At 38.2% G+C, this 13,988-nt stretch overlaps 1 protein-coding gene across 3 annotated transcripts in view; it reads left to right on the forward strand.

The window, feature by feature from the left end:
- Positions 1-13,761, forward strand: part of SFSWAP (splicing factor SWAP) — a 29,954-nt gene extending 16,193 nt beyond the window's left edge. For all 3 annotated transcript variants that reach the window (XM_051769131.1, XM_051769132.1, XM_051769133.1), the window contains 6 exons: positions 507-697; positions 8,297-8,562; positions 9,837-9,962; positions 12,013-12,183; positions 12,759-12,831; positions 13,349-13,761. In XM_051769131.1, coding sequence (XP_051625091.1) covers positions 507-697; positions 8,297-8,562; positions 9,837-9,962; positions 12,013-12,183; positions 12,759-12,831; positions 13,349-13,414 — 893 coding nt within the window. In that variant the 3' untranslated portion in view covers positions 13,415-13,761. The remainder of the gene's footprint in view (positions 1-506; positions 698-8,296; positions 8,563-9,836; positions 9,963-12,012; positions 12,184-12,758; positions 12,832-13,348) is intronic.
- The last annotated feature ends 227 nt before the right edge of the window (positions 13,762-13,988 follow it).

Below are 13,988 nucleotides of genomic sequence, written 5' to 3' on the forward strand. Positions count from 1 at the left end.
TCTGTTTCTCATTTTCTTCAGAGAACAATGAATTGCTTCAAGCTATTTTTCAGTTATATAGCACTCCCATATAGACTAATATCACCTAGTTGATGTTTTGTTACTCTTATAATGCAATGCCATTAAGTCTTCATGTGGGTTTTTCTTGTTACTAGGAAAGGACAGAAGGGTATGCTGTGTGAATTTGAATGAAAAGATATTTTAAAAGAATCAAATTGCCCCCATTCCTCCCCAGGGCCTATCATTTGGGGTTTTTTTAAGTTGAAAAGTTTTTACTTCCCCTGTACTGCTTTTCATCAAGCAGATGATATATCTGTGAATTAAGATGCTTGGAATTTCCTAATTTCAATCTGATATATCTTTATCATGTCATTGAATGGATATATTAGAAAGGCTTGAGAATGGCTGGAGAGGCTGTTTGCTGGTTTGTGATATTTTTGTATGTTTTTATTTCAAGGAAAGCCAAGTTCCCCCAGAATCACTCTCTGCTTAATTGTCTTTCTTAGCAAAGCAGAAACTAGAGGACAGATTAGCAGCTGCTGCAAGGGAGAAGCTTGCACAGGCCTCCAAAGAATCCAAGGAGAAGCAGCTACAAGCAGAGCGCAAAAGGAAAGCTGCACTGTTCTTACAGACCCTGAAAAACCCTCTGGCAGAGGCAGAAACTGAGAAAATGGAAGAGAATTCCTTCAGTAACGAGGTAAGCAGGAAATAAATTTCTCTTTTCCATAAGAAGCTGTCAGAAAACTTTCCTCTGGAGTGTGAATCTGACAGCGTGTTATGGATTTGACTGAAGAGATGGAAGGTTTTCGAAATGGGGAGAAATTTGAATTTTAAACACTGTTAATCTTTTTCAGTTATCTTACATATGTCATCTGTCATTAAAGAACTGGTAGAAAAATGTGCTGCACAAATTCTGAGGTCAGTTAGCCAGATACAGAAAGGAAAAGGACCTTCCACATTTAAGCTCTGTACTAGTGGTCCATCTATTAGAGTGCTCACCTTTCAAGAGTGTTGGGATATCAGTTGTGATGCTTATTTAATGTACATATTGATGAGTTTGATGCATGTTGCAAATTCAAACACTGTTGGGAAGTAGAACCTCAGTTTCCTGGGTTTGGAATTACATTGCTTCCAGGAAAGGCAGTAAAACAAAGAATCCAGTTGCACTAATCGAGCCAAATGTCATCTCTGGATACAGATAAAAAACTTTAGATATTGATTGTGACAGACTGGTTACAAGAACAAATGACATGGCTTTCCATAATTTTCTTTTCCACAGAAAGAATTCCAGTACCTAACAAATAATTAATTGCCCAGTTCTCAATTTTTTCTTTTTTTTCCCCAAGTAAATCATGGATTAGCCATGAAAACACTTCCAAGAGAACAACTGAAAGGGACATACCTGCAGTTTAGCTGATCCTTAACAGCACAGAGTAGCAGATGTAAGAATTATATGTGGTCACATCCCAAAAGAGATCTGCTTTGGGTTTCTCTTTGCTACTGCTGACCAATTTTCCCTGGCACAGATGTTCAGTACTTCTTCTCAGTTATATATTGAAGACTGAATGCAAAGAGACAATGACAATGCAAAACTCCCCAGACTCACAGTTCTGCTCTCCTTCTCAAGGGAATTTGTCAAGGACAGATATTTCCAAGCTAAGGTTCTTTTGATATTTTTCTTTAAGAGAATGCCTGAAATAACCAGTGACAGCTGACTCTTTTTCAGAAGAGCAGATGAATGTTCTTGCTCACATCTGAACTTACTGAAGTTCTAAGCTGAACTTACTAAAAAGCAAGTGAACTTCTCAACAAAAACCCACTCCCTATCCCACTTCTCAGTAAGCTGATTTTCTAGAAACTTCTTTTTCCATCTCCTGCATATGTACAGTTTCAGAGAAGGCATCTGTTTTTCTTACACAAAAAATTCCAGTGTATTTGATAATTTTAAAATAACCTGTTTCACTGCTTCTTACCAATAGAAATGGTTTGGAGGTGCTTTCTTTGTTAAAGGACTTTTTTAGAATTTCAGTTATATATTTAAATGTTTCTGATGTGACCTTGCTTTTTAAAAATAAAATTGGCTGTTGCATTGGGAGTGCTAGTACTGTTTTAATAAACAGTCCAAAATGCCATCATGCCTTTGGAAGTAATATTCCTGCTAAGTGTGGTTTGCTTAGTGGCATGCTTATGTAGATATATGCATATAGATTTTTGCATATAAAAACTTATTTTGGAACGTGAATGTTTTTTTCAAGCTGTCGTTCCATTTGCCATATTTGAAAAAGTTTCCATCTCCATTCATTCCAAATAATCTGCCTTTTGCTCTCCTTGCCTGCTTTTGCCTATTTGTAACAGCCCATTTGAGTTGAGAAATTGTGTTGGTGAAAGATGAGTGAAATCATATTGCAGACTTGTTAACCTCTGTTTTATACACCCTGAGAATCCAGAAAGCAGCATCATGATGTCTAAATCAGCTTGTAAATAAATCCATACCACTGGTTTGGTTTTTTTAAGCTTTTTCAGTTGTGTTTCAGAAACAAGATGCATTTGAAAACACTCACTGCAAAAGTAACAAGAGGGTGACTGCAGTGGCTGTAATAAAAAGGAAGTATGGTAAAAAGGCAAGAGAGAAAGATGTGTAAAATTAATTTTGTAGTTTGGCCAGTGGAACTAGTTGGGGAAATTAAATCAGAAAATTAATTAGTCTGAAAACAAAGGGAAAAATTAAATATTTGCATCCACCGAAGATGTCACTTATTGTGTTTCATCTCCTGTTTTGGGGGAAGGAACATCCAATGAGGAGTCTAGGAAAGAAAAGATTGATATGCTCTGGTCTTAGAGTTAATGTAGTGGTGTGATTTTTGTAGCTTAAAACGTGTCTCAGAAACTGAGTAATGACTGGGATGTATAATAAAGAGTGAAGGGGAGTTGAGAATGTCCATGGGAGGTGCATTTTTTCCATGACACTGCCCCAGCCTAATAGCTGTATAAAAACTAGTAATGCTCTTTATGTGTACACACAGTGTACATTTGTGCTGAGAATCCGTTTATCACACTGTGCAGAAATGCATTAAATGTGCAAAGCTTTTGTGACCTCTCTGGGATTTTCCTGATACCTTGTATCTCATGAAAGAAAGGCTGGTACTGGGTATACATTATATCTTTGAATCAAATCGATTCTTCTAACTGCAGGTAAAGGACAGTCAATACCATAAAACAGAGCACTTTTAAGCTGGTTTGGCTTCAGCTGAATCTTAAAAATAGTCAGTTCTACGTTTTCCATAGCTGAATTATTTCTTTTATATGGTTTCCTGTTTTTCTTTAAGTGAAATGAAGCAAGAGAAAGACACAAAAAGGCTGAAAAATGAGCTGGAGCAGTGAAGCAGCACAGCTTTTCACAAATGGCTCCTCACTGTTCTTGCATGCATTATTACAACAGTACAGTGGTGCAGAATATTTCCTCAAACCAGTAGTTGGAAAACGTGGAGCTGAGCTCAGTTTCCACAGCTGAGCAGCTCCCAGTGACCTTGTGCTTGGTGAAGTCTGTGCCCTTTTTCAGGACGTGGGTAAACAGTGACCGGGTGACATTTCCCTTCTTGTGTTTACATGTATAATTCAGGTACACTCTTCTGGAACAAGAAAATCACACCGAGTGGCACATCTGTCAGTGTCACTAAAGAGGAGCTGCTGTCATTCTGCAGTGAGAGCAGGTTCCTTGTCCTACAACACAAGCAACTTGTAGTTTCAACAACTGCAGTTCTAGACATGCCAAGCTGGAGCCCTCCAGGTTATCTGGAGTGCTGCTTTTTTTCATTAAAAAACAAATAAAGGAAGGTGTTTCATAATCTGAAACGCAAATATTATTCAAAATTATTAAAAATAATTGAAATTTTAAAAACTATAAGATTATATTTGTATGTCCTTGGTAGTAGGCCTTGGTATGGATTATTCTGCTAATCTCTCATATTTTATCCTAAGTCAGAAATGTTTTAGGGCTGATGGTGCTTTGATAGGCATGTCAAAGACAGTTGGTTATGCCCAAACTGTTCCCTGTATAAACCTTGGTGTCCAGTTTAAACAAGAAGAGAAATCCACAGTCATGATGCTGCAAAACCAGACAAGCACATGATTTGGAAGTGACATTGTTTTAATGGCTTATCCCAAATGTCATCTGTTGTCGTGCCTCTGAATATAAAGATTCTGTGGCACAAAGCAAAACTTTTCCTTCTTTTGCCTCTTTCATCTTCTCTGTTTTGAAGCCCTGTTTTATCATTTGTTTCTTTAGATGGCTTGTCCTTACTTTTGTCCTGTATGTAACAATTCTTTTTTTTTCCTGTGGAAAGTAGTCTGTTTACGAGTGAAATAGAAGTGTGCCATGTTTAAAAATGAGATGCTCTTCTAGTTTTGTCAAGCATAACAAGGTAATCAACCACTGCAGACAGTGCATGTCTTTCACACTGATTGCTGTAGTTGATCCTACTTTTGTAGCAGTGGACTGCAGATACTGCTGCATTCCTCTTTTTGGAAAAATAATGTGAACGCCATTCTATGTTTGCCTATTTTCTTTATGTTAATTTTGGAGCAAAATGTAGTTGTCTAATGAAAACCATCCAGTAAGTAGTTAAAGAAAAAATGCTTCTTTACCTTTTTTTTTTTTTCAGAGTCTATAGGTATCTATATCTTCTTTTTAGCATGAGAGGGGAAGATGAATTTGTTTGCTTGTAAATCTGTCTGTCCTTTTGAAAAAGCAAGATAAAGGAAAAGCATAAAATGTCACATACTAATTTGGCATTTGGGGGATGGATAACTTGATGGCATTTGGAAATTCTTTTTTATTGCAATAACCAAAAACTGCATGAGAGTTGTAATTCCTTGTAGTATAAATTCTTTAATCATAATTTAACAGGGAGAAAAAAGGTAAATATCAGGATCTGCCATTTTAATTAAGATAGGTGAGGAGTTAAGAATGTTTATGTGTTGATTTTTAGTCTTCAAAGCACTCAAGATACAAAGGCATATTGATCCATATAGCAAACTGATTCACAGCCACTAATTTCTTTGCAGTTGGCTCTTCAAAACTGAGGATGCCAAATTTTGTCTCCTTTTGAAGACCTTACCATGGTCAGTGTACTGTCAATAGCTGGGTTTCAGTGCAGCACCTTAACCTTGATGAAACTGTTGAGTCTTTGAGTATTGAATTTGTTCTATAGGAAATATTTTTATCTCTTCTGTTTAATAATTTTGGGCCAGTTTATTGAGACTAGAACTGACAAACATCTAAAAAGATGTAATTGCTTACTTTATTGCACAGAGCAATAAATACAAAATATAATACACTCCTATTTCTGATGGACAGTTGCTTATTAATTCTCAGTCAGGGAATACTTCACCATAAGCTTTGAGGAACCTGCAGTAAAAAAAGATACAGTGGTAGAAAAGAATCTGGAGTTTTTTCAGATTTTACTGAAGTAAAAGAATTGTTGATTAACTCTTTCAGTGCTGATCTAATATAGGATTCAAATTACTGGAAAAGAAATATTAGCCAATTATAGAAGTGTTAGTAATGTTATGGACAATGCTCTTTGCCAGTTGGTTTTGTTTGAACATACTAGTGTTTTGTTCTGTTGCAATGAGCACATTTTGGTTCGCTTCTAATTTTGGCTTTGTGTATTGATTAAGTAGTGTAACCCCAGAATAACTAATGTATGTTCTGGGCTTATGAATACTGCAAATATGCAAATGACTTGTAATGAACTGAAGTGGTCGTTTCTGTTCTCATATAGCTATAAATCCTCCTTATTATAGAGCTCTTTCCTAACCTATTCCTGCTAAACAAGAGTTGTTAAATCATCTTTTAGCATTATTTTAGTCAGACTTGCTTCAGTCATGCAAATAAAATGCTGAAGAACAACTCTGCCAGTGAATTTGTCTGTCACTGTAGCATTTAGTAATGGCCAAAAAAATATGCTGTTGCCCAAAATGGACCGACAAGTGAGGTTTAGTGAATGCTATCTGAACATTTGCAGTTTAACTTCTTACAAGAGCTCTGAAAAAAATGTCAATCTCTTATCCCTTGAGATGCATAATAAAATTCATCAGGTAACCAGTTTGTTTCCATGCTTTCCAAAACTCTTCAGCTGAGCTGCGAGTTGGCAGAGCCTGGTCAGTAAAGCAGAGTGTTTCTGCCTTTTGGAAATGCTTCTGTGCTTGATGTGATTTTTTTTTTTCTCTTTTTTTTTAAATTATCTTTTTCTGCATTCATGCCTCCAATTTGAATTCCCATTACCTTCTTTTGCCTGGATCAGCTTCCACTAGTAAAAATACAAACCACTGACAACTTTGTCTCTTTGCCAGACGCTCCAGACGGTTTATTTTTTTTTCCAAATGTTTTTACTCATCGGCATTATTTATACACCTAGAAACTTTCTTTGTGGCTTAGCAACTTGCTGACGTGCTTTCACTGAGCTCTCTGTTCTGCTCTGATGGTGAATCAGGTCATTTTGCTGCTGCTTTTTTAGTTTGAAGGCAAGCAGAGTTGCCACTGAGGGAAGCAGCACCTTTGTTCAGGTGATCACGTCCTTGTGGCCTGACAGTTGTCACTGTGTCCTGGACACAGTGGTGAAGGGGGGTGACTTCCCTCTGTGTGTCACCTGTTGTATTTCACTGCAGAACCTGCATATTCACCTTGGGGTAGCTAAACTTCTGTGTGGCTTTCCAGACGTGACCTGGAGCAGTGGTGTCTGAATCTCCAGCCATCCTGCAGCTTCTCAGGGATATCTGGACAGCACTGTCACTCCTTAATGGCAGCTTCCTGAAAGCCAAGGAGAGCCCACAGTGTCAGCACTGGATGCTTTTGGTGGATACATAACAGGGCTTGGCATTGTGGGTTTTTTTTGTTGAGGTTGCTGAGAGAATCTCTGTATGAGGCACAGGTAAATGTGTCACTCATTTATCCCTCTGCCAAAAAGGAAGTTAATGAGAGCTTGTGTTTTATGCGACCAAATGAACTTGGGCACTGAAAACCTTTGGGGTTTTCTTCCCTCTCTTGTTTTCCTCTTAACTCTACTTTGCCTACAGCTATTTTGTTTCAAGCTATTAGAGGTGTCTACTTCAAGGCAAACTGGGCTATTACATATTCAGTAGTGTTCAAAGCACAGGATTAGGTGCTCTATAAAGACATGAATAACATTGTCAAGGAACAAAAGTCAGCAGTGGTGGCCTCTTAGGAAACTCTGAAGTTTGGAGAGGAGGTGTCTGCAGTTACATGTGGAATATGTGAAATTGGAAATGGGCCTCTGGTAAACCAGTCACTCAAATGATCCTGCTGTAAAATGTTTATAGTCTTTGAAGCAAACTACCTTAGTGCTGCTTTATTGCTGGTTTTGTGGGTGTTGTGACAGCAGTTATTAGTTACAGCACAGAAAAGTGTCACAGCTCTCTAACGTGAAGCAGAGCTGGCTTTTTGACTATTCAGATGTGGCCAGTTGTCACCTGGATACATTCAGGGTAGGAGAAGGGCAAAAAGAAAGGAAAAGATCACCTGATTCTAATTTGGTTATTTCAGGTTTTAATGTGTTCCTTTTTATTCCAGTCATGGTGAGTATCCTTGTATCAAACAGTGAAAGTGTCAGACCAGGTGGAGCAGAAATTATGACAGAGGGAACTGATTTCTCCAGTTGCCTTGAAACGGCAGCTGGGGGAATGACAGGCTTTGAAATGAGGAGCATATCTATAATGCCTGACTTGAATTGTTCCAAGCAAGGTATTGAGCAGAACTCTCTGGGGTACAAGCTGATAATTTGAAAATGTCTCAGTGTGGTTTTGCTTAATCTCCTGCAGTTGGAATTACTCACTGATCATCAACTGTGCATGGACCTGTTTTGAGATTAATAATTTTTGTGGTCTTCCCAGCCCTTCACGTTTGTTTTGCAGAGTTCAGAAAGGAAACTTAACTTTGAATGTCAGAAGTTCCTGATTGTATTTTCAGGTTCATCCTTTTTTACATAAAGGGGATAAGTAGACTAAAAGATATCTGATAGCACCCACTTTTTAGAACACATTTCTTCTAAGAACTAAAAATGAAAACTTCAGAACTATGTCCTAGTTAAGCTGACAGTCTTAGCATGCATATACCAACTTGCATATGTATCTTTGGGGAACTGTACAGGCCTCTGTTAAATTCTGCTAGATAGATGTTTTTGAAGATGTCAGCCTTATTTATGCACACTTTACATAATCCTCATGAAGCACGACTAACTTGAAAAGTGAACAGTTCTTTGTTTACCTTTGATTTCAGACTGTCAACAGTATACCATGTCCTGTGACTGCAGTCAGAACTTTACCCACCTTGGAGGTTAAACAAACAGAAAGACCTTCAAGCAGAAGCAGGGATCTTCCCAGGGATGAAGAAAAGGAGAAGAAAAGGAAAAAACACAAGAAAAGATCTAGATCAAGATCTCGATCACCATTCAAGTATCACTCATCATCCAAGTCCAGGTCTAGATCACACTCAAAAGCAAAGCACTCACTTCCCACTGCCTATAGAACTGTCAGGCATTCAAGGTGGGTTTGGAGGCCTAACATGTTCTTTATGTTCAAACATACTGTTTATGTTCTTTGTGTTTGGATATATATCTCTTTAAAACTTTTGGCTATCAATTGGCTAACAAGCTTTTTTGCTATATATCTCTTTAAAATATCTTTGCACTTCTTCCATTACATAAGCATTGGTACAGTAAACTTGAAGGCAATAAATAAATATCATAAACTGTGGCAGGTCTTTGAAAGTGGTTTTAATGAAATAATGAATCGTTAATTTCTAATTACATAGTGCAAACTTGTACCATAAATTCTTCTTCACTCTAGTCTGTAAAATACCTGGTGATAATATGCAGGGATGTGATGATAGCAAGAAGAGAACTTGGCTAATAAGTTTGTGGCTGTTGCTGGAGCAAAATAACTAGACATATTGAGATAGGGAATAGAGAACTGGATGGTTGAACATCAAAGCTCAGAAGGAAACAAAGCAGTTGGGTGGCATGTGAAAAAATATGATGGATGAATTGCAGGAGAAATATGACAGGAATTCAAGAAGGGTGAAAACAGAGTTGATGAGGGAGAGACCACAAGAATGTAACCCACTTAACTCTTTACATTAACGAGATTAAATACACTATATTGATTATCCAGCTATAAGATGATATGTATTGTGTTACATTGATACTGTTAATTGCATCTAAGCTATTTGGGTTTAGGCATCTTGACAGTTTGCTGTCTGTAAAATTTGTCACATCTGAATGCCCTGTCACAGAGCAGTCACTGTGGCTGTATGTGATGCATGTGGAATCATACACTGCTTTCCCTTTGTGGCCATGCCTCTGGCACATGCTCCTTCCTGAAAAACAGCTTCCAGCCCCCAATGGCAGTGTGCCAAAATTTCTCATCTTATATATTCCATGTGCTTTCCTTGTTTGTTTACCTGCACTAACAGGAGTAAGTGTTGACACGTTACAACCTTTTGGTTTATTCTAAGTCTCTGTTGCCACAAAAGGCGGCTGGACTAAAGGAGAACTAATGCAGAAGTTGTCATTACAGACAATACCAAAAAAATAATTCCTTTTTTTTTTAATCTCCCTGTTGGGAGATTAAAATGTCTTGGATGGGCAAGAAATTTTTATGCAGCTGACAAGTCTTGGAGACTTAATACCCCATGCTGGTATAAAACAGGCATTTGAAAGGTGTTCTACTTGCATTTGGTGACAGCACAACTCCACTGAGGTAGAAGTAATGAAATAAGTAACAAAAACCAAGCTTCTGAGTGTTTCTTCTCTGCTCAGGTCCCGATCCAGGTCGCCCAGGAGAAGGGCTCACAGCCCAGAGAGGCGGCGGGATGAGAGGAGCGTTCCCACGGCCTATCGGATCAGCAACAGTCCTGGGAACAGCAGGAAACGACCCCGCTCCAAGTGAGTGTGCCCAGGCCTGGATGGGCCTGGGACCTGGCAGACTTAAACATTGCCTGGTGTGCTGTGGACTCCCTGGCTAGAACTTACCTTTCTGTGTTCTGGGGGTTTAGTTCGATAGAAAATAACTTCTGTGGAGAAAATATAGTAATAGAAGCGCTTGTTCTTCTTCCCTGTTCTTGCATGTGTTTGAACATCAAATGTACAGCCACACTGGTGAGTGTTGATACACTGCTGCTTCCTGGCCATGGGAGCTCAGGTTCTACTTGGAATGTCATATTTCCCTCTTGTGGGGTCATTTTTCTCATGCTGTGCTTGTGCAAGCTGTATGACCTGCACAGGTCATGGTGCAAGTGTGCTGTCGTCTTTCTTGACATCACATCATATCTGCACAAATAAGGGTAACCCCAGTTTAGCAAAGAGTTTGATTTACATTTTGCAGTTCTTTTACTGACAGAGTGGAACATGAACTATGAATCAAGGTACCTTTTTTGAGACCACATTACGTATAGTCTGTTTTAACCTATTATTACCAAAAAGGCATTTAGTCTTTAAATTGTTTCTGCCTGTCTCTTGTGGAGTAAGAAGCAAAGAGATCACTTTCAACTTTATTAAAAAATTCCTATTGTTTCTTAAAATAAGTTTCCATCTCTTGACAGCCTCTAATTAATTGATGTGTTGTAGGTATAATTGAAAACTTCATAAGTGTACTTCAGTGATTCAGTTTTTAACATTCATCAAGTGAAGATAATAGAGGCTTCTGTGGAATTCAGCATGCAAATTTGGTTAAGCAGAAAAGATATGGAAGCTTAAAATGTTTCTCCTCCTATAAACACACAAAAGAATTATTTTCACAGCCCTGTGCTATTTTTAATGCAGTGTTGGTGTGTCTCCTGCTTGACCATTCAGCATTTTAAATCATAAAGTATTTTTAGAATTATGTCACTCTGAGTTGTAAAAGAAAGGAACAAATAATGTGATACTTAAAAGATAGCTTAAAGTTTTACAGTGTTCTAAGATGTTCTAGAAACTTCAACACCATTCTTCTGAATAGACTTCTAGCAGTACACACTAGAGAGAGATGCCTCCAATGAGGTATTGCCTAACTCTAATTAAAGCATTACTCTAGTTATTCTAATTATAGTAATATCAATACTGGTATGTAAATCATACAGACATTAGTTCATAACCAGGTAAAAAATTGTGATAGTTCTGTCTTTAATATATTACTAATTGAATTATCTTCAAGCTTAATAGTGCCTGTGAGGTGGATACCTCTGTTCCCTTTCTGTCAATAATGAACACATCAGGTGCCCATAACCCCTTTGTTTTGGCTCTTGTAGTGACAAATATTTGTGTCTCTCATTTCCAAGTTGCAAACATTTTGCACTTGAGACATGTTGCCAGGTCCACGTTGGTTTGAGTGCAGTACAGCAGGCTGTTGATAATTTTGAGCCTGTGGTTTGTTGCATTGGAGTCTGGATCACAAGGAAAGGAGCCATTTCTTTTCAAAACCAAACAAACCATGGATTTGCCTGGTACATTTTACATAGCTATGGTTCCATGTTTTGTTTATTTATGAGCTAGGAAAATTATAAGGGATATAAGCTCTTATAATTCTCATTACATTCTCAGTGTCTGATGTTTTTTGGGAAGAAACTTCCCTCTAACCAAGTTATTCTGCAAATCTCCAGTGAAAGGCTTTTTGCTGTCAGCCTCCAAGCTGTCAAATACTAGCCAGTAATTCCTGTGTACCATGAAGCAGCATTCCAAGTGAGAACCTCAGGAGTTAGTAGTTCCCTTATGTAATATGTTAAAAAGAGCTTCTGAGAAAGTATTTTGCACAACTGTAGAAGTGGAGCACTGGGGTGAGACTCATGGGTAGGCTTTGCGAACGAAGATTTGGGAGGGGTGAGACTAATGCTTGCTGAATGCATGAGAATATCCTGAGGAAGAGGGTTACATCATCTTTCAGAAGTGTGAAAAGTGTCTTGAGCTGAGTCAGTGTAATATTGCTTTAAATATCCTTCAATATAATATTTTCTTCTCACAGAAGTCCCCACGAAAAGAAGAAGAAGAGGCGGTCCAGATCACGTACCAAATCCAGAGCCAGGTCTCCCTCGCCATCCACGTCACCAGGCAAACCATCCACACACAAAAATTCTGTACATTCAGCTAGTGTCTCTCCTGTGGAGAGTAGGGAATCCAGCCAGGAACGCTCCAGGTACCGTGCCCTGTTACTGCACCACTGCAGTGCTGCTGTCTCTTGGCTGTGAGTGTGTCCTTTGACCAAACCTGGTGTGTGTGCAGTGGATTCATATCTAAAGGAGAAGGCACTGGGAGCACAGCACCGTGTGCATCAGTCTGATGAACATCTTGGATCTCTGTCACCTAATGGAGTAAACATCTCTACGTGCTCTTACAGTAAAACTGGTGCAGAAAATTCTGCAACCTCATTCTGAGTTAGAAACTGGAAACTTGCTCTAAATGGGATAACTCTTTGAAGTAGAACTTTAATAGAGTGGTTTGAATTGTAATGCATGCACAAGATTCATAATTAAATTATTTCTACAGAATATAGAACAGTCCTGTAAAAAGATTCCCAGCCTGCTCTTCAGATGTGCCTGATCAGTTGTACAAGTGACTCTTCTGACTCTGACTTATGGCTTCTAGTTGAATGAGAGAATGGTTGACTTCACATGTGAGAGAGGTGTACAATAAAACCCAAAGTGGTGGTGGTGAGTGAAATGCATTTTTAAAACATTTACTCTAAATTCCTAATCCTTTTTTATTTTTTAGGGGAGTTTCTCAGGAAAAAGATGGCCAAATCTCTTCAGCAATCGTGTCTTCAGTGCAGAGTAAAATCACTCAGGTACAGATAGACAAATTCAGAATATGTCACTGTCATGTGTGAAAATGCCTCTGCTGTGTAGATTTTTGGTTCAGATTTACAAAGCAAGCAAAGAAAGCTTTCTGTTATGGAGAAGTTGTGACATTCACCTCTTAGCATCTCTCTTTCGCTTTTTCTTTTCTTTTTTTCCCCTTTTTTAAACCTCCAGTGGTTAGTTGTGTGTTCATTACGGGAGGTTTTTTAAAGATTTTTTTCCATCTCAGTTGATGCGATTTCTGTGTTTTGTTGTGTAGAAACTGCTCTAAATATTTATGCAGAGCACTTTGTAGCATTGTAGTAAATCCCAACTTCAGTTGCTGTCATAGGAACTTTCTCCAAATTACTTCACTCATTTAGCCTAGGGACTGTTAACATTTGATGATCAGGAATCCAGGTTTTCAGTGTGACTGGAACATAAACTACCCCTTTCATGCAGATTTTTGCAATTACATGATTTAGCTCAGGCACCCACTGACCATTTTCCTTCTATTTTCTACAGGATCTTATGGCCAAAGTGAGAGCAATGCTTGCAGCTTCCAAAAACATCCAAACTAGTGCCTCCTGAGACCTGCTGAACTGATCATCAAGAAATTGTGTGAAAAAGAACAATTAAAAAACTGCCTCATCTCAAATGTACAGCTGAGCTTGGCTCACTTGGTTCACAACTCGTCTGATTTACCAGAACTCAAGGAGCTAAAACCTATCTTTCTGTACAGAAGCATCTCCTTGAAATTTCATGGAATTTTTTTCAGGCAGAATATCTTTGGAAAGTTTTTGGTTTTTGTAAATTGATTTTTTTGACTAATTCCTCAGTAACATTTTATGATCAGCAGTCTATATGTGTATATTTGTAAATACTATGTTTCTGTGAAAAGTATTACACAATATTAAAGAAGGAGACATCTTTCATTAGCTAGTTTTTGTGGAGTCCTTAATTGCTTGCTGTAGGGTTTTGTTACAAATTAATTTGCTTTTTCTTTAGTAGGTTCTGCTTTTTAAAATGACAACTGTCTAACCTGCCTGACCATCTTAAGCTGAGAAATTCTTTTTGTCTTCCTGCATGCACAGGGTGATCTCAGAAGAATGTTTGCTTCCTTGGATGTTAGTAGTGGACAGTTTTTGAACAAGGGATGTGATTT

This window comes from Manacus candei, unplaced genomic scaffold (genome assembly GCF_025592945.1).
Source record: "Manacus candei isolate 608988 ecotype Guabito, Panama unplaced genomic scaffold, ASM2559294v1 h1tg000103l, whole genome shotgun sequence".
Classification (NCBI taxonomy): domain Eukaryota; kingdom Metazoa; phylum Chordata; class Aves; order Passeriformes; family Pipridae; genus Manacus; species Manacus candei.